At 37.4% G+C, this 25,013-nt stretch overlaps 2 protein-coding genes and 1 non-coding gene across 3 annotated transcripts in view; 1 reads left to right on the forward strand and 2 right to left on the reverse strand.

Moving 5' to 3' along the window:
• Positions 1–11,975, forward strand: part of LOC109102385 (cytochrome P450 4B1) — a 28,672-nt gene extending 16,697 nt beyond the window's left edge. Inside the window, exons 9-12 of the mRNA XM_042771962.1 lie at positions 5,971–6,104; positions 6,726–6,790; positions 7,775–7,857; positions 10,889–11,975. Of these exons, the coding sequence (XP_042627896.1) occupies positions 5,971–6,104; positions 6,726–6,790; positions 7,775–7,857; positions 10,889–11,066 (460 nt within the window). The 3' untranslated portion in view covers positions 11,067–11,975. The remainder of the gene's footprint in view (positions 1–5,970; positions 6,105–6,725; positions 6,791–7,774; positions 7,858–10,888) is intronic.
• Positions 11,976–18,828: 6,853 nt separating this feature from the next.
• Positions 18,829–24,864, reverse strand: LOC109106050 (nuclear inhibitor of protein phosphatase 1-like). Its single transcript, XM_042771965.1, has 7 exons — positions 24,707–24,864; positions 24,391–24,451; positions 22,737–22,890; positions 22,438–22,655; positions 21,350–21,494; positions 20,215–20,279; positions 18,829–20,134 (listed from the first exon to the last, which is right to left on the reverse strand). Exons 1-7 carry the CDS (start codon positions 24,754–24,756, stop codon positions 19,796–19,798), a joined length of 1,032 nt encoding a protein of 343 aa, XP_042627899.1. The 5' UTR covers positions 24,757–24,864; the 3' UTR covers positions 18,829–19,795.
• On the reverse strand, positions 23,112–23,280 carry LOC122148089. Its single transcript, XR_006162087.1, has one exon.
• Positions 24,865–25,013: the final 149 nt, after the last annotated feature.

Genomic DNA, 25,013 nt, shown 5'->3' on the forward strand with positions numbered 1-25,013 from the left:
AAAATAAGTTGATTTTAAATTTAATGGCATCAACACATCTCAAAAAAGTTGGGACAAGGCCATGTTTACCAATGTGTGCCATCCCCTCTTCTTTTTATAACAGTCTGCAAACGTCGGGGGACTGAGGAGACAAGTTGCTCAAGTTTAGGAATAGGAATGTTGTCCCATTCTTGTCTAATACAGGCTTCTAGTTGCTCAACTGTCTTAGGTCTTTTTTGTCGCATCTTCCTCTTTATGATGTGCCAAATGTTTACTATGGATGAAAGATCTGGACTGCAGGCTGGCCATTTCAGTACCCGGATCTTTCTTCTACGCAGCCATGATGTTGTAATTGATGCAGTATGTGGTCTGGCATTGTCATGTTGGAAAATGCAAGGTCTTCCCTGAAAGAGACGACGTCCAGATGGGAGCATATGTTGTTCTAGAACTTGGATATACCTTTCAGCATTGATGGTGCCATTTCCAGATGTGTAAGCTGCCCATGCCCACATGCACTCATGCAACCCCATACCATCAGAGATGCAGGCTTCTGAACTGAGCGCTGATAACAACTTGGGTTGTCCTTGTCCTCTTTTGTCCGGATGACATGGTGTCCCAGTTTTCCAAAAAGAACTTCAAATTTTGATTTGTCTGACCACAGAACATTTTTCCACTTTGCCGCAGTCCATTTTAAATGATCCTTGGCCCAGAGAAAACGCCTGTGCTTCTGAATCATGTTTAGATATGGCTTCTTTTTTGACCTATAGAGTTTTAGCCGGCAACGGCGAATGGCACAGTGGATTGTGTTCACGACAATGTTTTCTGGAAGTATTCCTGAGCCCATGTTGTGATTTCCATTACAGTAGCATTCCTGTATGTGATGCAGTGCCGTCTAAGGGCCCAAAGATCATGGGCATCTAGGTTTTCCGGCCTTGATCCTTACACACAGAGATTGTTCCAGATTCTCTGAATCTTTGTTTGGTTTTTTTTATTGTATGTGGTTGTTGATTAATTCTATTTATTTATTTTTTTTTTCGGAGAAACTCCTTTCTGATATTGCTTCATTTTTCACAGCAACATTGGGGGAATTGGTGATCCTCTGCCCATCTTGACTTCTGAGAGACACTACCATTTTGAGAGGCTCTTTTTATACCCAGTCATGTTGCCAATTGACCTAATAAGTTGCAAATTGGTCCTCTAGCTGTTCCTTATTTGTACATTTAACTTTTCCGGCCTCTTATTGCTACCTGTCCCAACTTTTTTGGAGTGTGTAGCTCTCATGAAATCCAAAATGAGCCAATATTTGGCATGACATTTCAAAATGTCTCACTTTCAACATTTAATATGTTATCTATATTCTATTGTGAATAAAATATAAGTTTATGAGATTTGTAAATTATTGCATTCCTTTTTTTCTCACAATTTGTACAGTGTCCCAACTTTTTTGGAATCGGGTTTGTATATTATATATATTAGAACAACCTCTATAGACCACAGTCTGTTTTGGGGCAGGTAATGAACTATGGTTCCTTTTCTGGGAAAATGGATCTGAACTCACTAGTGCAGTAACTGTGCTAGCCATCTGCAATAACTGTCTGGAGGTGGATGAGTGGGGAAGTGGTGTTGGAAGAGATGCAGAGCATAACCATAGGCTAAGAAGGCTGGTGTGATACGTCACAGACAGTTAATGGAGGTGAGTGAACCTCATTATCTTCCCAAGGCCGGTGATATGGTAAAGACAGAGCAGGCTGATTAGAGGGTACGTATGCTCTAGGCAGCACTGGCATTCCTACTTGTCTTCTGTCAGTGTAATGATCCCTGTCGAAAGCAGTCAGTGACCACTCATCCACTACATTCCATGAACACTGACTCACGGGACTGGAAGCTCTGTCCAATGGGGAGGGAGGAATCCTATTGCCATCTGATGGACCGCCTCTCTGCGATTCCGCTGCAGCAGGTAGCATCACTGGCTGACTGCCTTGTTTATGTCAAGTGGCTGTAAGGTCATAATCCTCAAGAAAGGTGGGAGGACGCACATGCCGTTGAGGTCTGCCACCTTCTGTATTTATCCCTTCTTCTTGTATCTTAACAGTGATAAGTCCTCTTTATCCAAGAGCAATGGCTGAGATCCGGCTCGAAGGACCAAACTTTTGTTAAGTAGCTAAATCAAGATTGTAGTTCTAAGGAGGTTCTAGTGTCTCTAACCTTCCTCTTGGTGTGTCGATCAGAACAAAGGAGTGGATTAATGGACAGATTCGAAGCTGTTTAATGAAAACTGCAGAGGTTTATTGGGTATGGGTGTTTATGGTTCTACAATAAACAGAGATAAAGAAATAATCAGTGTATCAAATCACAATTATATGAAATTATATAATCTCAATATACTTAATAACAAATTTTTTATATATATATATATATATATATATATATACAGCATACATATCACACAATCATCAACTTGTAGTAGAGCCATTTAGATTACAACAGCGCTGTTATATCTTTATGTAAACATGTTATATATTATGTTATATCTTTTTATGAAAAAAAAAACACACAGCTTTGATTTTGTGTTGATTATTGCAAGTTAAATGCTATAACAGACTCGATGCATACCCCCTGCCAAGCCTTCGAAGATGTCGATGGGACATCTTATTCAAGGAAAAGGTATGGATGAGACACTTCCTGCTGTCCATTGCAAATGACAATTTCACCGCTAAACTTGAACCAAAATAGAAGGGACCCTACTGAGTAATCCAACAAATTACCGAATAGCAATGGAATCTACAGGTGAAGATATCAGTGTTGTTCATGTTTGCTATTTAAAGACCTGTTTTCCAACTGCTACTGAACTAGAAACTCAAGATGGACAAAAGCTTATCTACCTATTCCAGGGATACTCAGACGAGGACAAAGAAATCTTAGGATATTAATGATTCAACATCTCATTAAGAACTATGAGATACTTTGTCTGACAGAGGGGGAGTGTAATGGAAATTAACTACAGTAACCAAAATGCAGTGCTGTAGGAAGAAGACAGAAGGAAATTCTCAATCTCAAATAAATTAAAATATAAATGGTAGTAAAAAAAAAAAAAGTATAAATAACTATCGATTACAGCGCAGCATTAACAATCCCAGCTTGTAGGCCTGCTCAGATTTTTTTTTTTTAATTTAAATTTTTTTTTTTTTTTTAAGAACCGAACCAAACATTGTCTAAAGTACATTACAATTCCAGCTTATAGCCCTGTTCAGTTTCATTCAACTTTCATGTTTTTTGTCAGAAAAATTAACTTGTCTACACTGTCTGCAGCAAGGGCACTTTCTAACTTGGCAATACGAGGATATGTGGACTCATTGGTCCCCCACCATACAAGTGGGTTTGAATCCAGTGAAATACAGTCCAGTGCCTTGTATGCGGCAACCTCTTCCTTCACCAGCTGCAAAGTAGGCTTCTTTCCCACCTGAGTCTTGAAGATCTCACCAATCAGTTGAGCCATGGCTGACTTCTTGACAGGGGGAGATGATCCAGATGCCTCTGGGTGTCCTCTCCCTGGAGATGAACTGACTGCTGTTGTCCCTGTGGCCTCCTCACTCAAATGTTTAATATAAACACAAATGTTTAATATATAAGATTAGTAATGACACTGTAGCAGCAAATGTTTCAAATTAAGCAACGAAGACATTATATGCACAAGAAAATGAATACCTGTTCTTCTTCCATGGATACAATCTCATTGATGAGGCTGTTGTATGTTCTGTCATGACAGGCATCATCTACATGAGGAAGGGTCTTAAACATTGGGTCAAGAGCTGTGCATTTGTGGAGAAAGTCATGACAAGCAGAGTGTCTGTCCTCCAGGTTTTCTCTGATGGCAGCCTTGACTTCTCTCACAGTTGGACTGTCTTCCTCTTTGGGTTCCATAGAGTTGTGCACTGTGGTTTTGAGGGGCAGGATCATTGATACTGAAGGTGTGGATTCAGTGCTCATTAGTCTTGTAAGGACCTCAATTACCTCCTCTGCCATTCTCACATCCTGGTCAGACAATGTGGTTATTTTGCTCTTCTTGAGGGCATTTTCTGTCAGTGCTGAGTACACAGTGCTTGTTGTTCAATGTACCTCTCAAGCATATCATAACTAGAATTCCAGCGGGTGGTAACAATGGGAATAAGGGTGTGTTTTGGTAAATGAAGCATCTCTTGTTTGCTCTCCAATATGTGTGGCACCGTTGGGCTACAGTGAAAAATGGGGTGAGTTTGCAGAACATGACTTACCATGTTCCAGTCAGGGGTGATGTGATCACTGTTAAGTAGCTTTCAGTACCTCTTGATGTCCACACATCAGTCGTGAGTGCGACAGCAGATGCCTTGGACAAGTCGTGCGCAACAGCAGCTTTTACTTGTTCATAAAGGGCTGGTATGACTTTCTGACTGATATGTGGACGAGAAGGAATTTCATACTGGGGCTCAATCACCTTCAATATGTGTTTAAAACCTGTGTTTTCAACAACTGAATATGGTTGTAGATCTGTTGATATAAAAACGGCAATGGCATTTGTTATTGCTTTGGCCCGATCTGAACTACCAGCAAGATGCTGTTTAAATGACGAAGGGAGCTGCGTTTGCACTACACTCATTTTTTTTCCTTGTAGTAGTGATTTTTACATTTGCGTGGTGCCGTTTCAAATGAGTTATGAAGTTTGACGTGTTGCCAGAAACATATGTAATCACTGCAGAACAATGTCTGCACAATGCTTTTGTCTTATCCTCCTCTCTTTGTCCGTTGTCATAATTCACTGGAAAACCGAAGTGTTCCCAAACAAGAGACCTTAGTGACAAGGGAGGGTCTTCAAGCTCTGGATTCTCATTTGCATTGGCCATGATGAAGTTCACTAGCCAGAGGCTAGGCTAAGCATGCTGTGTGAGGCCAAGAATAAACAAACTTGCGGCCCACCACTTAATATGTTCAACTCAGATTTGAACTATGCTCCGCACGCAAAATAAGGATTGCATTTGGTGCACGTGCACTGCACCAAAAGCCCTGTACCAAAACGGTTACATCCCTACTGAGAATTAATGCCCCGACAAAGAAACAACGAGACTGAAGATTACTGAATTATGAGAGTTTTGCTGGCTGCACAGTAGACAGGTGTCCAGATGTTCACTGTGCTATTTGTTATTCTACTGTGTTTGAGCTACGTGGGATTGGAATGTTGTAACTGTGAGTGAGTTTCGTCTTGTCTTGGACAGACCACAACCCTCTGACTGTATGCTGGACTCCAGGTAGACCTTGAACAGTTCCTTCTTCCTCCTCAACGAAGCCATTTAATCACCATCGGCTCTCGGAAAAGATGGGTTTAGCGGACATCTAACCCGCACCACAACCACACACACACAAACATCAATCATCTTTTTTTTTTAAACCAACATTCAAGGACATTAACATTCAAATAAGTTATTTGAACTGTTGAAAGGGTTATGAAAATACTTGATGCATTGTCAAATACGATGTCAGAATATTTCCAAATCTTGTTTTGCTCTCTTGATTTACTATTGATGACTCGTGTATGTTCTTCTCCCTCTTTTCAAAGACTACCGTGATGTATTGATGCTGTCTTATTTGATTTTTGTTACTTTTTTGATGTGTGCTTTGATATGCTTTGAATAGGCAAGGTACATGGTAAAAATGAAACGAGTCCTACTTTTGAGTTAAATTAAATAGGACATTTATCCACTTGTAAGAGTGCTGGTATTGTGTTTTTTGTACTAGTCAGTAAAAGGTGATTGATTCAACGAGCATAGCTAGGATCACTACCTTCACAGATCATTCATAGCAAATCAACTAAAATCCCATTTTTTACACCTTAATTTCATTGCTCTCATATAAGCATATTTAATCATGCACACTGATGCACTACTAAATGGTTTCAGACATCAGTAATGCCTTATTCACCATCCATTTCTCAAAGACCGTTCCTCTCTTCTTGTGTTTCAGGGAAGACCTCAATAAAATTCCTTATACCACAATGTGCATTAAAGAATCCCTGCGGCTTTGCCCTCCTGTCCCAGGAATATCACGAAAGTTGACTAAACCCTTGACTTTCTTTGATGGACGGACTGTACCTGAAGGTAGGCAGATAATTCAGTTTTTCCTCACACAAAGCTATCATAAGACTAAAACAGACAAGTGCACAAGTCATATACAACTTTTACAGTACTTTTATGGTGTTTTAACGCACTTTTTGTTCTTTTAGAGCACAACAATCACTGGTCACCATCCAATTTCATTGCAAGAAGACATTTTTAGAGCAATCTGAAAATTAGTTGATGACAGAATTTACATTTTTGGTTGATTAGGCCCATTATATGGTCCAAAAAAGGACCATATACTGTAGTTACCCCAAATGCATCAGACATAAAAACCCAAACATTTTGTGAGAAGCAACAGCATAAGCCAACATGGACACACTTGAAAAGGCTGTCCTTGATATAAAATTTTGCTTAATGTTTTCATTCTTTGGTCTCCAGTTAGTATGAATTTTGACAGACTGCTGCCTAATGCAATATACCCTGTTCACCGATAAAGAGACATGATGACCTCCAACTCAGAGAACATCTGATCAAACATTAACCTGGCTGCTTGTTATTTATTTACATATGACACAGAATGTTATCAGTTCATCAGAAAACAGTGAACGTAGGCTGAATACATCACTGGATGCCTTAAAACAGTGTTTTACTCTTCCACAGGTTGTATCATTGGAATTAGCATTTATGGGATCCACATGAATACCACAGTGTGGGAGAATCCATATGTATGTGTGCATTCTTTATATCAGAAATACCACTCACGAGTCACTACATAAAATAGCTGTTACAACAGAATAATGACTGAATAATAATAATAATAATAATAATAATAATAATAATAAAGAAGTATACAGTGGAGTCCAAAGTTGTGAAAGTGCTCTATTTGCATTTTATTTTTATTTTTTAACTACAAAATATTTTAGCAGCAAAACAATTAAAGTGAAAATGAATGAGAATAAGTATGTCTTGGGATCTAGTGTGTCTTTATTTTATTTTAATAACAGCAGCACTGGAGCTGCTTGAAAAAGTAACCTGATAATCATGTTTTCCAGCATGACCGTCTGCACAAAGAGTCACACAATCAATGACAATCATTTACTCACATCTGATTAGTTCTTTAGAAATAGCAAAGTCATAACCAATTGTATAGCCATAACCATATTTTTATTCATTTTGTCATAAATTTAATCTACAAATCTAAATCATAAATTATTTCCTAATTTAAATTAGATTTAAATCTTTAAATTAGATTTTGGTCTCATAATTTTGGACCCCACTGTAAAATAATCAAAATACACATCACCAAAATAATGGAATGATATGGTTTATGCTGTTTATGAACAAAACCATATTTTAACCATAAACCTTATATTTTATGTTTGTAATATTCCTCATCAGATATAATATTATGAAGTATTATGTTTGTATATGTAAATGTATTTAAAAAGTCACTGAAATAACATCTAAATGAACTGGTTTTATTCAAGTCAGAAATATGATTTAATATCACTGAATCAACCCAAATACATTACTTTGTACTAACAAAACTCATATTTATGGCGTAAATCAAGTAGAAATAGGTCTTGAAGGTAACATCTGCCAGTTACTGATTCTTACAATGTATTTAAAGATTTCTTGGATGATTTTATTTTTTAAATGTAATATTTTTATTTCTTCTAAATGTGTTTAATGTGTTGTGTTGTCCACAGGTGTTTGATCCGATGAGGTTTCTGCCGGAGAACGTTTCTAAAAGGTCACCGCATGCTTTTGTGCCCTTTTCTGCTGGACCCAGGTTTGTTGAAGAGACATGAGTGGTTTAGCAAGTAGGTCATTCACTCACATTTCAGCCACACAGAACAGAGCTGTTCTTTGATTTGGAGTTTGGAGCATCTGTCGCTCCGACTGCATTTCAGCCCTCATGAGAGCAAACAGCGATAAGATGACTGGCAATGCTGATTCTTAAAAAAAAATAATAATAATAAAACGAAAAGCTTTCTGCACAAAAATGAAATTGTACGTTCAAAATGTGCATGCTGTTATTTATTGAAGCCCCAGAATAAAAATGTAAAAAAGAAACAGACTTTTTTCTTAAAATTCATATATTCCTTGCAACTGCAAATTTTTTTTCTTCTCACAATTCAGACTTTTCTTCTCAGAATTGAGAGTTTATACAGTATCATGCAAATCTTGTTTTATGTCTCGCTATTCTGCAATTCAGTTTTATATCTTGTAATTCTGAGTTTATATCCCGCAATTATGATTCTGAGAAAAAAGTCACAACTGTGAGAAAAAAACTTCAAGTCGCAATTTCCTTTTTTTATTTTTCAAGTAGCTCTGTCTATACGATGAAAACTTATAGTAACAACATTTGTCAAGCTTCAAAAAACATCAAATGACGTTGAAAGTAGCCCATATGACTCTTGCATTATATTCCCACTATATTCCAAGTTTCAAGAAAAACTTCAGCACACCAATTTGGAATCTGAATGCAGATGGGACATTTTCAGTAAATAACAACTTAACTTTTTTCTGACAGAATGCTTATTTTGCTAGACTTGGAATGTGGCTCACTGCTCATGTGGACTACATTTTTGATAAATATATGGTGTTTTTTGTCCTACCAGCAGTTTGACATGTCACTGTGATCTGCTGTTTTATGGAAAGTGTTGCATGAAGAACAGAAGTTCTCCTGTATGAGCTTTTCCATTGCATGTGTTTGTGTCTCTGACCTCAGTTCACCTCTGATGAGAGCAAACAGCAATAAAGCAACTGATAGTGCAGGTCCTTGTGAGAAAGATTGTTGTTGGAAAAGATTTACTAAGTTGGCTATGCTTGTGAAAAAGAAGTGTGCTTAATTGTATCGAATCTGCACTTGTAGTGTACTTCAAATCTTAGTATATTTTTAAATAACTGTATTTGTAGATAATATACTATTCATTAAATTATTATTCTACATTTTAAATTGTTTTAATATGAAAGAAAGAAAGATGCTTCACAGTACACGTATTTTGATGTGCTGACTAGCATACTAAAGCACATGTAAAGTACTTGATTATAACAATTGTAACTGTAGCATGTTATTCAATATTACATTTAATATATTTCAAATATACTAAATTGAAACTTCATTACAAATGTGTGAGTTAAACATATATTAAATACATGACATGCAAGTTTCAATAGAAATTACATTTTAGATTTTAGTTTATCATAAATGCTTGTCAGTACATTTGGCAGCAACACTTTAACTATATTAGTTAAATATAAATAATTATGAAATTACATATAAAGCAGTACTGTGGGTCAAAAACACTAACATTCAGCTAATTGCATTGAATATAAATATAATCTATAAACATTCTAATTTAATTGCAGATTTCATGCAATTAATTGTCTGGAAATATTTAATTCAGCTAATATATAATTAAGTGTGTGTGTGTTTGCATGTGTGTGTATGTGTGTGTGTGTGTGTGTGTGTGTGTGTGTATGTATATGTGTGTGTATATATATGTATATGTATTATATATATATATATATATATATATATATATATATATATATATATATATATATATATATATATATATATATATTTATATATATATACAGTACAGGTCAAAAGTTTGGAAACATTACTATTTTTAATCATCACGCCTGCATTTATTTGATCAAAAATACAGAAAAAACAGTAATATTGTGAAATATTATTACAACTTAAAATAGTAGTTTTCTATTTGAATATACTTTAAAAAAAAATAATAATAATTTATTCCTGTGATGCAAAGCTGAATTTTCAGCATCATTACTCCAGCCTTCAGTGTCACATGTAACATCCAGTCTATCACATGATCATTTAGAAATCATTCTAATATTCTGATTTATTATGAGTGTTGGAAACAGTTCTGCTGTCTAATATATTTGATGAATAAAAGGTTAAAAAGAACTGCATTTATTCAAAATTTCTAATAATATATATTCTAATAATATATTTTCTTTACTTTCACTTTTTATCAATTTAACACATCCTTGCTGATTAAAAGTATTGATTTTATTTAAAAAAAGAAAGAAAAAAATTACTGACCCCAAATTACTGACCAGTAGTGTATATTATTGCAAAAAAAAAAAAAAAAAAAAAAAAAAAAATATATATATATATATATATATATATATATATATATATATATATATTAAATATATATATATATAAATATATATATATTATAATAATACAATTGAAATTGTAATAATACATCACAATATTACATTTTTTTTCTGTATTTTTGATCAAATAAATGCAGGCTTGATGAGCAGAAGAAACTTCTTTCAAAAACATTAAAAATAGTAATGTTTCCAAACTTTTGACCTGTACTGTATATATATATATATATATATATATATATATATATATATATATATATATATATATATATATATATATATATATATATATATATATATATATATATATATAAATACATTTGGAAAGTATATTATTTCCATAATAAATACTCTTTTAAATATGCTAATATATGTTCAGTAGTTGTATTTTTTTTCTTCCTTTTTCATTTCTTCAAGTATTGTTATAAACTATATTTATCTATGACTGTGATTAAATAAACTACTATAAAACAGGCCACTTCATTGCGCTATATCCAAAAATGTTGTCCGATTTGTGATTCAGAAGAATTTTTACTTCTCAGTACAAACACAAACATATTTCCTTCAGATAGAAAAAGTTACAGTGTTTATTTAAAGAAAGAAATTATGTAGATTAGATTGTAGATAAACCACTAATGAAGCTTCTGGTGTGTATTTGATTACAGAAACTGCATTGGACAGAACTTTGCCATGAATGAGATGAAAGTCGCAGTGGCGCTGACACTGATGAAATACCGCCTGATTAAAGACCCCCAGCACACCCCGAAGATGATCCCTCAAGTCGTGCTCAGATCACTCAATGGAATTCACATCAAGATCAAACCAGTAGAAAATGATTTATGATAAGCTAATGGATACATTGAGCCTGTTGGGATGCTAGGAGGTGCGTTTGCCTTGAAAAGAATGACAATGACTTAATTTAAATATTTAATACATATTTAACAGCTGGAAACTGGATGGTTAGTGAATAAGACACCAGTTTTTGAAATACTACACCCTAAAGTGGCCCAACTATTTAGTGAATTTGGCCCTTAAGACCCATTCATACTGCCAATATGAACTAATTTAGTTGCTGAATATCACCATTTCCCATGTATTGCTTGGTTGCTTTTACTCATGGCATCGGACATCACCAACTCTCGCTGAATATTCACTGGCAGTGTGAACAGGGCTTGAGTGTCTGTTATAACACAGCATTAAAAAAAAAATTCTAAGAAAAAATGTCCAAGTTATATAAATTATTTTGGTGAACTGAATGAATCTTTTGCCTACATCACTTCATTAATTCTAAAACTAGAGAGCTCTAATATGGAGTATGCAGGTGAATTCTTGTAATCTGTAACTAGTGGAAAAGAAGATGAAAAAATCCAATGTTTATTAGCTTAGTTTTTTCTTCTTCTTCTGTAAAAAAAAAAAAAAAATCTGTGGGGGGTCAACATAGTTTTGGAATACAGTGTATGAACCCCCTCTGCTGGTCCCTTCAGAAATCAGCAGTCTTTCAAAAGAACTGTTACTGAAGGACATAAGCACTTACTGCTCATGAATTTAAGATTAAACATTGTGGCCATGACACTGTTCATTCTCTATTATAAATGTGTTTACTTGATTCACCCGCTGATGGGGGAGGTGTGAGGGGGAAATATTTGGGGGGTGGGGCAGTGTTCAAATTGTATCACACTCACACCCACCCACCCCCTTCACAAAAAATTAATAAAAAAAACATACAAATAAAATACAACTTTATATGATGCATATTTTTTTGTCTTGTCCTCATTATCGTTGAGAAAACCTAATTCTAAAAAAAAAATCAACTATAATACTGATCAACTATATGAAATGATACAAATATATTCATTTTCTGCCCCCATATCTTTAATTTTGGGAGCATTCTAAATGCATTTTATCAGTCTATATTGAATCATACAGTGAAAGAACACACTCTAAATGTGCATTCAGTCTAGCTAGTGTTTAAGCACTCATAACTTCTCTTATAATTAATGAAGCTGTCCATACACGTTAGGATAAATAAATCTCTAACTTGCATCTGCACTTTGTTGCAAATGATGAGGGAATTCGCTAGTTTCAGTCTGAACAAAGCTCTGGGGTTTCAGCGATGACTAGTTTGAACGCCTCTGATTGGCTACTGCTCAACAGAATCGTGTGTGACTGGTTATAATGAGCAATGATGTAAAAACGCGTAAAAATTAAATATGATGTAACAAGCAGGTCTAAATTTATTACAGCAATTGAAACTTCATTTTAAGTATTAAAGTTTTATCGAAAAACCAGGGGACCCCCCAAGTATATTTTTTGGGTGTTATGGGGGGGTCCCTTAATGCTTAAGCACCCCCCCCCCAATTCGAACACTAGGGTGGGGCCTGGTGCGTAGGGGAGAGGAGAGTTTGTGGTTGGAGTTTGGCTGCGGGGAAGAGAAAACTCTGAGCCTTCAGCGTTTTCTTATTTTTGGGAAAGTTAGGACGCCTGCTGATACCCATTGTTTAGGTTGTACTTTTCAGGAAATAAATGAAGGCCGTTGGCTGCTGTTGAACTGGATCTTCGTCTCCTGCCTATTTATTCTGGGTAGTTGCACGAGGCTACACTGGTGTCAGAAGTAGGATAGTTACCACAGCTTTCTGTTCTTTATTCACAAAAGACAATGGAGAATAAACCGGTAAGATCGCTCCAGTTATCCACTGAGAAGTTAGAGCAAAGCAAGGGAGAGCCCCGGTATGGGCGGGATGAGCGGGCTGTAATGGAGAGAGATGTGCTGATCAGCATGTTAGCACCCACTAATCCTTTTCTGCCGTTGTTGCTGAATGAATATGATCAAGAATGTTCTCTTCAAACTAGACAAATGTCCCCCGCACCCTGTTTTAGTATGTCTCATGCTTTTGGTGAACATATTTGCATTGCGAGCACCCCACGTGCGTCCTGTCTGTTGACACAGAACCGGAAGTCAGTGGAGATAATAACATCAAAGAACAAAGAACACATACCCACCTGCTGCTCCTTTTCTAACCTTTTATCGCAGTCCGTCACAGTCATGCCTGAACGGGGGTCTAGCAAAAACTGTAGCTGTCTGAAATTTGGGCACTACGATGGTCATTCTTCTTATGAGGCATTCCGGAAGAAGTTTGAGCTGGTGGCTAAAGCCAGTGGCTGGGTCGAAACCGAGAGAGTGGGCCAGCTTGCAGCGACTATAGATGATGATGCGCAACAGGTACTGCTAGATGTCCAAGGAAGTAAAAGCCCCTGGGTGTGTTTATGGCTGACCTGTGACACTTAGACCATCGCAGCTACCCGACATTCAGCAAAAATGTGAAGGATAGTTTGGTTCTGGATGCGTTCGTATGGGGATTGACCCCCTTGATGAAGCCCTTGAATTGCCAGAGGCCTGTCCCTGTCATGAAGGCAGTCTTCCAGTGACTCATCAAGCCACGGAAGCGGGTAAGAGTCCTTGACAGTGTGGTGGCTTCTGCCATGTCTATGAAGAATCACTCTCAAAGTCTTGGGGTTTTGATGCCAGAATTTAGATTTTATTCTCAAGAGACAATAAACTGAGAAAGCTTTGCAGAACAGTCTGTCGAGTCTGTGTCTGTACTCTACTTTATACAGTGCTTCTCGAAGGCGTTCCCATGTTCAATACATTTCATACATATGGTTCTGTTTATCAACTCTTTTACCTTTTTTTTGGCTGTGTCTCCAGCCTGCTTTTAGGATGTAGAATTTATTTTAAGTGAAATGAGCATGTCTAATCATATATTTTGTCTAATGTCCAAATAGAGTGTGCAGCTCCACCATATACTGTACCACTGCGCTGTGTGCACATTCCATTCTCATGCAGGCATCTATACACACAGGCAGATACGTGATTATAACAGTAGAATAACTTGATATATAAGTGGCTAGATTCACATTGATTATACTTGATTAGTTGATTAGTACTTTGACCAATAAAAATCTTCCACAACAGTCAACTCATTTAGGCGTCTGAAGTCAACACACAGAAACGCCAGCCACCATCCTTCTTAGGGACCAATACAACTGGTGAGGCCCACGGGCTTTCCAATGGTTCTATAATTCTTAATTAAAAAGCAGAAATTGTGGCGAGGGATGGAACGCCATTATAACATCTTTGCCGCTTCAGTCAGGCAGACAAAGTTAGTACAGCATTGTATAAACACTGGGGATGCACCACCCATCCGGCAATGTGCACAACGGTTACCTCCCATAAGGATCACTGCCTAAAAAAGATAAAGGCTTCAGGAATTATAGAACGATTGGAAATCCAGAGGGCCTCACCAGTTGTATTGGTCCCTAAGAAGGATGATGGCTGGCATTTCTGCGTTGACTTCAGACGCCTAAATGAAGTGACTGTCAAGGACTCTTACCCACTTCCGCGGGTTGATGAGTCATTGGATCGGATCACTGGGTCCAGGTGGTTCTCTTCACTAGATCTGCGTAGCTGGTATTGGCAGGTCCCCCTCACTGCTGACGCAAGACCGAAGACTACCTTCATGACAGGGACAGGCCTCTGGCAATTCAAGACCACGACCTTCGGTCTGTGCAACGCTCCAGCAACTTTTAAGTGGCTGATGGAGCGGATGCTCCTGGGTATTCCGAGAGAGGCGTGCCTGATCTGTTTGAATGACATTTTAGTGCATGGAAAAGACTTTGAAACTATGCTAGTGTCGCAGGGGTGGCTGCTGATGATCAGAAGACAGCAGCTGTTCGTGATTGGCCTGTCCCATGTAACCTAAGGCAGTTGCAGGCTTTACTAGGACTAGCATCATGTTATCGGAAATTCTTCCACATGAACAGCAGTAAGCTTTTAAAAAGCCGGAGGTGGCTTTGTGTCATGCCCCAGTCCTGGCCGCCCCAGACCCTAGATTACCATTCATCCTGGACACAGATGCCAGCAATGTAGGTCTGGGTGCAGTTCTCTCCCAGGAGGGGGAAAGGGAGAGAGGGTCATTGCCTATTACAGTTGGGCCTTCAACATGGCAGAACATAATTACTGTGTGACCCGACGTGAACTTTTAGCCATGGTGGAGGCGGTAAGCCATTTCAGGCATCACCTCTGCAGTCTTCACTTTGTGATCCGAAGAGATCATTCTTCTCTACATTGGCTGTTGTCTTTCCGGGGGGCAGAGGGACAGGTGGCACGGTGGATAGAACGCCTGCAAAGTGAAACATAGCATTACAATACATATGGAATGATGTCCATGTCCACTCGTCCTCACTGCAGGTGTCCAGCTGTCTCTGCTGCTCCTGTTTCCTGCACTCCTGCTCACCCTGCATACAGAATTACAACCAGTCACCTACATTTATCCTAACAGTACAATCTCATCTGCTGCTGCTCTAAGACACCATCGAATCAACTGACGGCAATCTGTTACATAAAACACATTACTTCAGTAACACAACATGAATTCTCCTCATAATTTGTCTGCTCTCTGTGAACAGCTGAATGTTTGCCATCTCTTGCCTGCAGACAGATGCCTGGGAAAGCACAGTCTGCGAATTCAGTGCATTTCTGAAATGTAGAGAACCACACAGGAGCTTGTAGAGCGTCACACCCAGCAACTAAGCAGTAGCTGGCTCTGCACGATAGCTGTGGGAATGAAGCCACTCTGGAGGGGCATATGAAAGAGTGCCTGGGAGACCTGAGAAAGGAAGAGATCAGCTTAAATGGTTCTAGGCCAAACGCTCACCTATCATTCATCCACCACAGATATGGCATATCATCTGAAATATGTTAGTAGCAGCAACGTTACATGGCCGTTCAATCTAATGTTAACCTAGAGAAATATGCGCTGCCATGTCCACACGTACATGGGTATTTTTATAAACAGAGTTTTTCTTTCTTCCGTTTTAAAAAAAAATCTCCATCCACATGAAAATGCAAAAGCATGCTATGAAGCACTGTCAAGAGCATGCCAAGCCAACGGGAAGTGATATAATCTTAACCATAAAGCCATGTTGGCCAATCAGAAGCCTGAAAAAGTTTCCAGTATGTGGCGATAACTGTGCACACTCCAATGTCAGAAGCCAAAATCTCCCGTTTCAGTGTTTACCTGTTCGATATATTCTCCATTAGTGAAACTGGCAACAGATTTTTTATCCCACAGTGTATTATTTCTTTCTTGTCTATGCACCATTTCACTGCACCATCCGTATATTTCATAAAAGGCTGCAGCATTTATAATACATTGCACTATGTACCAGACTGCATATCCCTGAAAAGCCCATTGTGTCATATTTAATGCACCCATGTTAATGTATAACTCATGTGAATTGAGCTGATGGAACAATAGAGTGTATAATCCGACGTTCATGGGTACATAAAATATAAACTGTACAGTTAAAACTCTTGAGATTTTGTGTTGTGATAGTCCAGTACACTATATATCAGACCTCTGTCATATTTTTAACACCCCTCAAAATAGCAGACAATTCATGCTTTAAAACAGACTAAAAACAGCACAGTGAATAGAGGAACCTAGAAGCACTGTATGTTTTAAGGTGGAACAGAGCGGTTTCTGCATCAAACTTTATGTGAGGACCTGTGAAGCAGGAATGAAGGTGCTGATGGAGGTACGGGAGGTAAGAATGCCCAGCAGGGTTTTTTTTTTTTTTTATAACACAAGAAAATTTGAGTGTGATGGCCGAATTTCTAAAAACTCTTTTCCTGCTCAGCTCATAAATTCTTGGGAACTGAAATCACTATGCAGATAACAACTATTACAAAGGACAGTTCTACTAAATTTTGGCCATTTATGCAAATTTCCATGACGAAATTGCAACAAATGATTAAATAACCAACCAATATCATCCATCCTGCTTATGTTTGGCCATTGTTGTTTGGTCAGTGTTGTTTGGACCCCATTGACTCTCATTGTATCAACTAAAACATTAAAAATGTCTCCTTTTGTTTTCCACAGAAGAAAGGAAGTGACATATTTCAAAATGAGTGTTTTGGATGTGAGGGTGAGTAAATGATGACAGAAGACTTTCCATTGAACTTTTATAGCTTTTTGTGGAGGAGGGGAAACAATTACATCAGTATGTGGAGACAATGCAGTAATATACTCATGATGCTGTTTATGTGTAACCCTCACTCAAACTGCATTTTGATCTGGTTTGATTAAAACTTTGCATTTTTCATCACTAAGACAACGTGGGATCCATTCACAGCATCACTATGTAACCTTACAAACAATACTTTGGTCTCAGATTAAGTTGTAAAAATAGTTATTAGATCATTTTATCACATATCTGAAAATCAGTGCGGTGAACTGGTCAACAAATGACACTTCTCTCATTGGTCAATCAGTTTTTCACATGTTTATGGATGTTTTAGAAACTTTTGGACCTGTGCACTCCTAAACACACTTTTTAAACTCTCACTAATTTAATTTGTCTAATAACAACAAATATTTCCACCACGTAAAACCAATGACCAAGAAATACATTTATTACATGCCATAACTCAGACAAACTTAAAACACTAGTATGACAATTAGTTTGCTTCATAATGAGATATATATAGGTCCTACACTGTACTGTATGTGAACAGCCTTACAAACATTAAGATCAGAAACATCATTTATAGTCATTGACCTACAGTTCAAAAAACACATCATAAACTGTTCAACGGGCATCTGCTTCTTTTAGCTTTTCATTTCATTTAAACAAAATGAATTTCCTTTTTTGTCTCTCTCTTTGAACACTTTCTCTTTAAACCAATTTATTTTTATTTTGGGACTGATAATTATGACCGGGCCCGATTCATCCATGGGTATGTATGTTGTATTTTAATCTCACCCTCATCGTGTATTCCTTGTAAATTAAGAGAAGAGAACATGTTTCATCATCAAGCAGAGGTGAAGCAGATGAAGACTACGATGAAGAAGAGGAAGAGTGCTAAATGCAGACAGCAGCATAAGCGACAAAAGAAGGACATCCCTCTTAGTAAGCATGAGTTACAGAGACTGATACGCCTACAACAGGAAGATTGGATCATACAAGACATGGAGGAATTGATGATGGTGACAGAATGGTGTTATGATTCTCCAATATCGCCGTTTAGAGTTTAAGTTAAGAACTCGCAACTTATTTGGTTTTATTTTTGCATTAACTGCTTTGTATCGTAACCAATAAAATAAGTAAATAATTTTCTAAATAATTATATATATATATATATATATATGTGTGTGTGTGTGTGTGTTTGACACCAGTTTCCAGAAATAGCATAAAGTATGCTGATGAAGAACAGGAAGTGAGGTGGCAAAAGTTTTTATATTGACACTGAACTGTCAAAGTAAATTTAAATGTCACCACTGGCATTGCAAATCTACTCTTTGTGGTGCATGTGTATTGTACTAGGCTCTGTATCAGTGAAAATAACAGTGTCAGGAAGGTGGCTGTGTAGTGTAAAGGGATGCTGTAGCACTGCGAGGCCAGGATTGACAACTTGTGATGACATTATGGTAATATGTTGTGTCTGTGTGAAAATAAACTTGTCTGTATTGGTTAGGATGGTAAATATAAATTAGGATGAGCAGCCACCCTCTACTCAAAAGGTAAAGACTTCTGGCATCAGTTTAAATATATAAAAATACACTGGAATTTATTGGGAGTGATATGTACAAACAGCAAATGTACCAAACAGAACAGGAGTATAAAACTTTTTTTCTTTAACAGTGAAGGCCATCTGCACGGAGTCCTGATGAAGCATGTTACCATCAACTAACAGTTCATTGGAAACACCACTGCAGTCGGTTTGTATATTAAAGGGGAACGAATGTACGAAACTAATACACTGTGGAGCAGCGGAGGAAAAATTTCTTCACAAAGGGTTACAATATTGCAGAATTTCATCAGTTTTGAGACCTCTAACATCTACCGGATCTATCCTCTGCATTACTGATGCTCATGCAAGTGTGACTGAGTCTGAAAGGACTTATGTGTAAATAGCCCAATCCTTGTAAATCTTCTGAACATTTTACATTAATAGTCATATAAAAAAGAGAGTACATTATAAAAGTTAAACCCTCTGTCTGCTGTCTTAGGCTAAACATGACACATTTTGCTGTTTGGACCTGGTAATGTACTTTTGTTTGCATTTCTTTAGGTTCCCACACTTTCAAGCTGGCATTTTAAAGAAATCGCTCAATCAAAATGCATTGAAACGGCATTTTATCACCCTCATGTCATGGCAAACTTCCTGTGAAATACAAACTTACCCAAGCAGCTCTTTTAACAAAACAAAAACAGATGATTTACAAGGCCATGACCACATCATCGTGTGTGAGGAACAGAGCAAAAGACATCTAAATTCTCTAACTAAACTGTGCAGATGAAGACATTCTGCTTTCTGCATTTCACTGGATTTGGAAAGTAATTCAGTGACATGAGTGTGAGTCCGTGTTCATTTAGGAGGAAAAACTTACAAAAAAAACTAATTATAAAACTTACAAATTTCCTGCATTAAATCAGATTCTTGTACAGTCAAAATCTAATTCATGAGTATAGATGAGTCAGACACATCCGGTGTTATTAATAAGCAGCTAAATGAGCAGAGACGGCGTGGGCTTCTTGCCAGGCCATGCCTCTTTAGCGTACTTCTTCTTGCGGGGTTCGCTGAGCGGGTCGGAGACGTACGGGCCGGGTAACGGCGTGGGGTTGAGCACGAGCGGAGGCGGCGGGGCCTCTTGGGCCAGGTCTACATCCGGGGCCGGGTTGGGCAGGGGTAACGGCATTCCTCCCAGGATTGTGGCTCCGCTGGGAGCTTCATGACTGGCCGGAGGAAGGTCTCTGTAGAGTCCTCCATGCAAAGGGAACGTGTGCATGTGTCGCGTCGCTATTTCCTCAATTCCCAGCGCATTGCCTCCGCCCATTTTCTTCTTCTGTTGGGTAAACACAGGCATGTAAATCACTCTCTCGTTTTTTTGCATAAGCTAGAATGACGTGATATTTGAGAAGTTACCTTAATAGGAACCACAGCTGTTGAGACCATGTTTCTGAAACGTCCAACAGAGGGGTCGATGTCCTCTAAAAGAGTTAACAACACAAACACTGTTAAATGCCTCAAGTCACAAAAGTAGCGAGGGATGCTGTGGGCCAAGTCTTAAGTCATATGAAGCTTTGTCTGTTGAACAAATCTAATATTTGTTTTTTTGGTGATAAATCATGCTCTTTCAAGCTCTTCCTCCACTGAAAAGGGCAGTTCAACCTGCTGTGCCACGTCTGATGTCATTAACACCCAGGGTTATTATTATTTTAACTAAAAGTAAAACCAAACAACTTAATTAGAAATGTTGCTTTGGAAACTTAAGTTTAACTGGAAATAAACGACTAAATATAAGTCTATATAAATATAAATATAAATCTGAATATTTCAATAAAAAGTAATAAATTACAAAAACACAAAGTGACTGAAAATTAAATTAAAAAAAAAAACTTAAAATATTAAGAAAACTATAGTAGAATATAAATAATATTATAATCATGTGTTAACATCATAGGTTCTCGTGGGTCCTTAATTAAAATGGTATTAAGAAAAAACTTAATTATAATTTTAAGAGGTCTTCAATTTGGGAATGAAAAGCATTAACTGCTTAAAGTAGCTTAATGAAAAGTGACTGAATTAAATGTGATCACGTTCAAAGTCAAAGCCCCGAGCTGTTGCATGTTCTACAGACTTGTGGTTTTGGACTTGTGCTTATAATCAGTTGTTGATAAATCATGTCAGTGTTTAGTTTATTGATTTATATTGTATTATGTTGTAAACTGATGTAATATTGCATATTTTCTCTCATCCTTTTGAATGTGGACCTGGAACTAGTAAAGCAAGATATATTTTAACACAAGAGTTCCAGTGTATTTTGGGATTTTTATAATTAAAAGATATTAATCTATGGGCTAATGTAGCCATAATTCATCACAAATCTAACTGTTTCCACATTCGAAATATTTAGTTGGTAAACTGTTATAATCTTTGTACAATTAAATCATTCATCACAAATCTAATATATATATTGTAAATTAATTTTTTTTTTCTAGTGGTCTCCTGCCACCGGTGTGGTTCATTGACATGCAGACCAGTGTAAATGCTTTTTAACCTGGGTTAATGATCTCATCCTCTTCACCGAAGCTCACTCTGGAGTTCTTCCTTTTCCTCTTGGGTCTCTGAATATCCAGGTTGCCCTCCTCTATGGTGAGGGTGGAGATGCGCTTGTTATGAGCGGTGTTGAACTCGGTCAGGTTCTGCCAAAAGAGCCAAACACAAAAACACACTTTAGAGAGCCATTCGTTCTTTGCAAAATATGTTCAAGCAAAAGTCTGAAAACACTTGACTGAATGACCAACAATGTCTCAAGCACCACCACGAGTCCTAAAATCTGTTAAAATGACAAATATGCATTCATACACTTTCATTCATACATGCTTATCACGTTTTAGTTCTACTTGAGTTCTATCATAAAAATGCTTGATTGACTGATGTTGAAAGTATAGGCTACTCTCAGATCATATCACACATGAATGTATTTTAATGAAGATAAGCTGATTTGGTGAAATCTATGTCTATCTATCTACACAAGTCTGGCAAGTTAACTAAATAAAATAAAATAAAAAGTACTAGCCAATGGCGATTCTATTGCCAAGGTGTGCTTCGAGGGATTTAGAGCTAGTTGATTTTCTCCTTCCCTTGTTGTGAATGGAAAATTTCAATAATGCTTTAATTACTTTTTTTATGTGCATTAGTTAGTCTAGTGTTTGTTTTTGCGGTGATATCAAAATTACTATTGAGAACAGTTAAATTTCACTAGTATATTAAATCTTGATATCACAGCAACCGTATTTCTGGGACATCAGTTTTACTTGACGACCACAGCAATGAACAGGATGAAAAATATATCAAAACAGGTCAAGTTTTGGAGTGTACATGCAAATGTAATTTCATACAGCTTTCTTTTTTTTTAAATAGTTATTTAAAAAGTTCCATCAGTTTTTGCTATGTTAAATTGGTACTTGTAACTGAAATTTTACTTTTACTGGGGCCAATATACTGAAAACACTTGTTTAGAGTTTCTATTTGCTCTTTCACCATAGAATTCCAAAACTTGTGTTATTCTGGAGTGATAAAGTCATCAAAACTGAAATAACACTACAGAGTAAACTGGCGCAAACTAGTAGAGCAGCCATGTACCTCCAGCTCAGTCTCTTCCTCTGGAAGTCCAAGAAGACCCTTCAGCTCCTCCTCGTCCCCGGTTTTACTGTCCCCGCCGCCGGAGCCCGGCTGACTCTGAGGTTTCTCCCGAATGGTGTAAACACGAGTGGATGCACCAAACGACATGGTGGAGTCGATGGGAACCTGCTGGGGCTTGTGGGGCTCCAGGCGAATGTGTCCCAGGAACGTACCATGTGCTACAGGAAGTCAACATACTTGCTTGTTTACTTGTCTGTCATCTGTATATGGCAGGTTTGTCATTGGTCTGATGCACTTACTGCTGTTGAGGTCAATGAGAAACACTCTTTTCAAATGCCGGTGGTAGACGAGGGCCGCATGCACGCGAGAACACGACTGATGGTCGATGGTGAAGTCACAGATGTCTGGGTTCCTCCCGAACAAATAATACTTCTTTTCATCAATGATCAGTTTCTGCAGAGAGAGCACTTCAGGAGGATGTTTGCATTCAAACTTATTTTCTCCCAAAACTACTTTAACAACACACACAATCAGAAGGAAAAATAACAGTCCACTTCTGTTCGGGGGAACAAGCCTGTGCCACTCATGAAAATGCTTCTATTTTCCATTTATTTACACTCCTAGCATGACAACAGTATTTTTGTTCTCTGCACAAGCATTAACTCAATGTGTCATAATGTGCCCTAGAGTTATAACACCTGAGGGAGACTCCCCTCTCAGAGCTTAAATCTCAGGGTCTTGTGTTTCTGTAGCACCATCTGGACCTGACAGCCACCATCACGCATGCATCAGTATGAGAAAACCCAACTGAGCCGCAGGCGGACAGGTCAGTATCTGGTGCACCTCTGTCACATGCTGGACAAGCTGTCAGTCGCTTTACAAAATTACCCACATAATTGAATTACACACACACACTATATATATATTATATATATATATATATATATATATATCTATATATATATATATATATATATATATATATATATATATACATATATATATACACACACACACATTGCCATTTAAGAGTTTGGGATCATAAGAATTTATGTTTTTTCCTTTTTTAAAGAAGTCTCTTCTGCTCATAAAGGATTATTTGATCAAAAAAATACAGAAAAAAAACTGATATTGTGAAATATTGTTACAATTTTAAATAACAGTGTTCTATTCTAATGTACTTTAAAGTGTAATGTATTTCTGTGATGCACAGCTGTATTTTCAGCATCATTACTGCAGTCTTCAGTGTCACATGATCTTCAGAAATTATTCTAATATGCTGATTTGCTGCTCGAGAAACATTTCTGATTATTATTAATTTTGGTGATTGTTTTTTTTGCTTTTTATTTTTTTTTATTGTGTGATGTTTTTTTGATTATTGTATGATTAAATAAAGTTTCTGTGATGAAAAGTATATATATATATTTTTTTTTTATATTAAGCAGCAAAAAAACAGTTTCCAACATTGAGAATAAATCATCATATTAGAATTATTTCTGAAAGATCATGTGTCACTGAAGACTGGAGTAATGACGCTGAAAATACAGCTGTGCATCACAGAAATAAATTACATTTTAAAGTATATTAAAATAGCAAACAGTAATTTTAAATTGCAATTATATTTAACAATTTTACTGTATTTTTGATCAATTAAATGCAATGCAGCCATAGGGAGCAAGAGAGACTTTTAAAAAAAAGGGGGGGGGATTCTTACTGATCTCAGACTTTTGAACGTCAGTGTATGTGTATTTTTATGTGCATTTTTATCCTACAGTTGTGGTCACCAACTTTGTATAGAAAAGAGTTGCATTAAGATTCCTTATATAGTCTATGAAAAACAATAACAACAGAGGGGTTTGGAACAACACGAGGGCGGAGTGCATGGATTAGCCGAACAGAAATCTGCGATGGTTAGATTCTTACTAACAGTATTCGCAAGAGTCAGTGACATACCTCGACAAGCTTGTCTCCTTTCACCACGTCCAGATGCAGTCCTGCTGGAGGCTTTCCTGCCCTGAAACGAGATCGAGCCGTCAACACCAGCGCAAATACAAAAATAACCCAATCACTCTGACTGATTAAGCGCAATACACACTTCTACACCACAAATGCAGTTTGTAAAACAGGTTTGAGCGCCACAGTGTGACGGAAGAGCTGCTAAAAGAGCACGAGAGCTAGCAGTTCGCTGCAAGATTGATGTTTTTATACTGGATTCTAATTAAAGACTAATTCATGCACTTAATCCAGCAATTACTGGAGTGTTTTTTACCATGAGGGACAGTCGAAAGATGGGTTCGTTGCTGTAGTATTTGTTTCCATTGTCACACATTCTCCCCTGCTACAGAAACGCCAAGCATCTTGGGTAATCTACTCAAAACTTAACGTCTTCCGGTTCATGAATATTAAAGAGGAACCGCGACGCTCCGTTAGAACTCGTGATTGATTGGCTCAAAAACAGACGTGAGGAAGTGGGCGTCACTCAACTGGCGAATTAGCGAATCTCTCGGTGGTGATTGACGGACGCGAGGGAACGCCCCCTTTAGGAAGATTAACCAATAGCAGTATCGCGTGGTTAA

The sequence above is a fragment of the Cyprinus carpio genome, chromosome A16 (assembly GCF_018340385.1).
Source record: "Cyprinus carpio isolate SPL01 chromosome A16, ASM1834038v1, whole genome shotgun sequence".
NCBI lineage: Eukaryota > Metazoa > Chordata > Actinopteri > Cypriniformes > Cyprinidae > Cyprinus > Cyprinus carpio.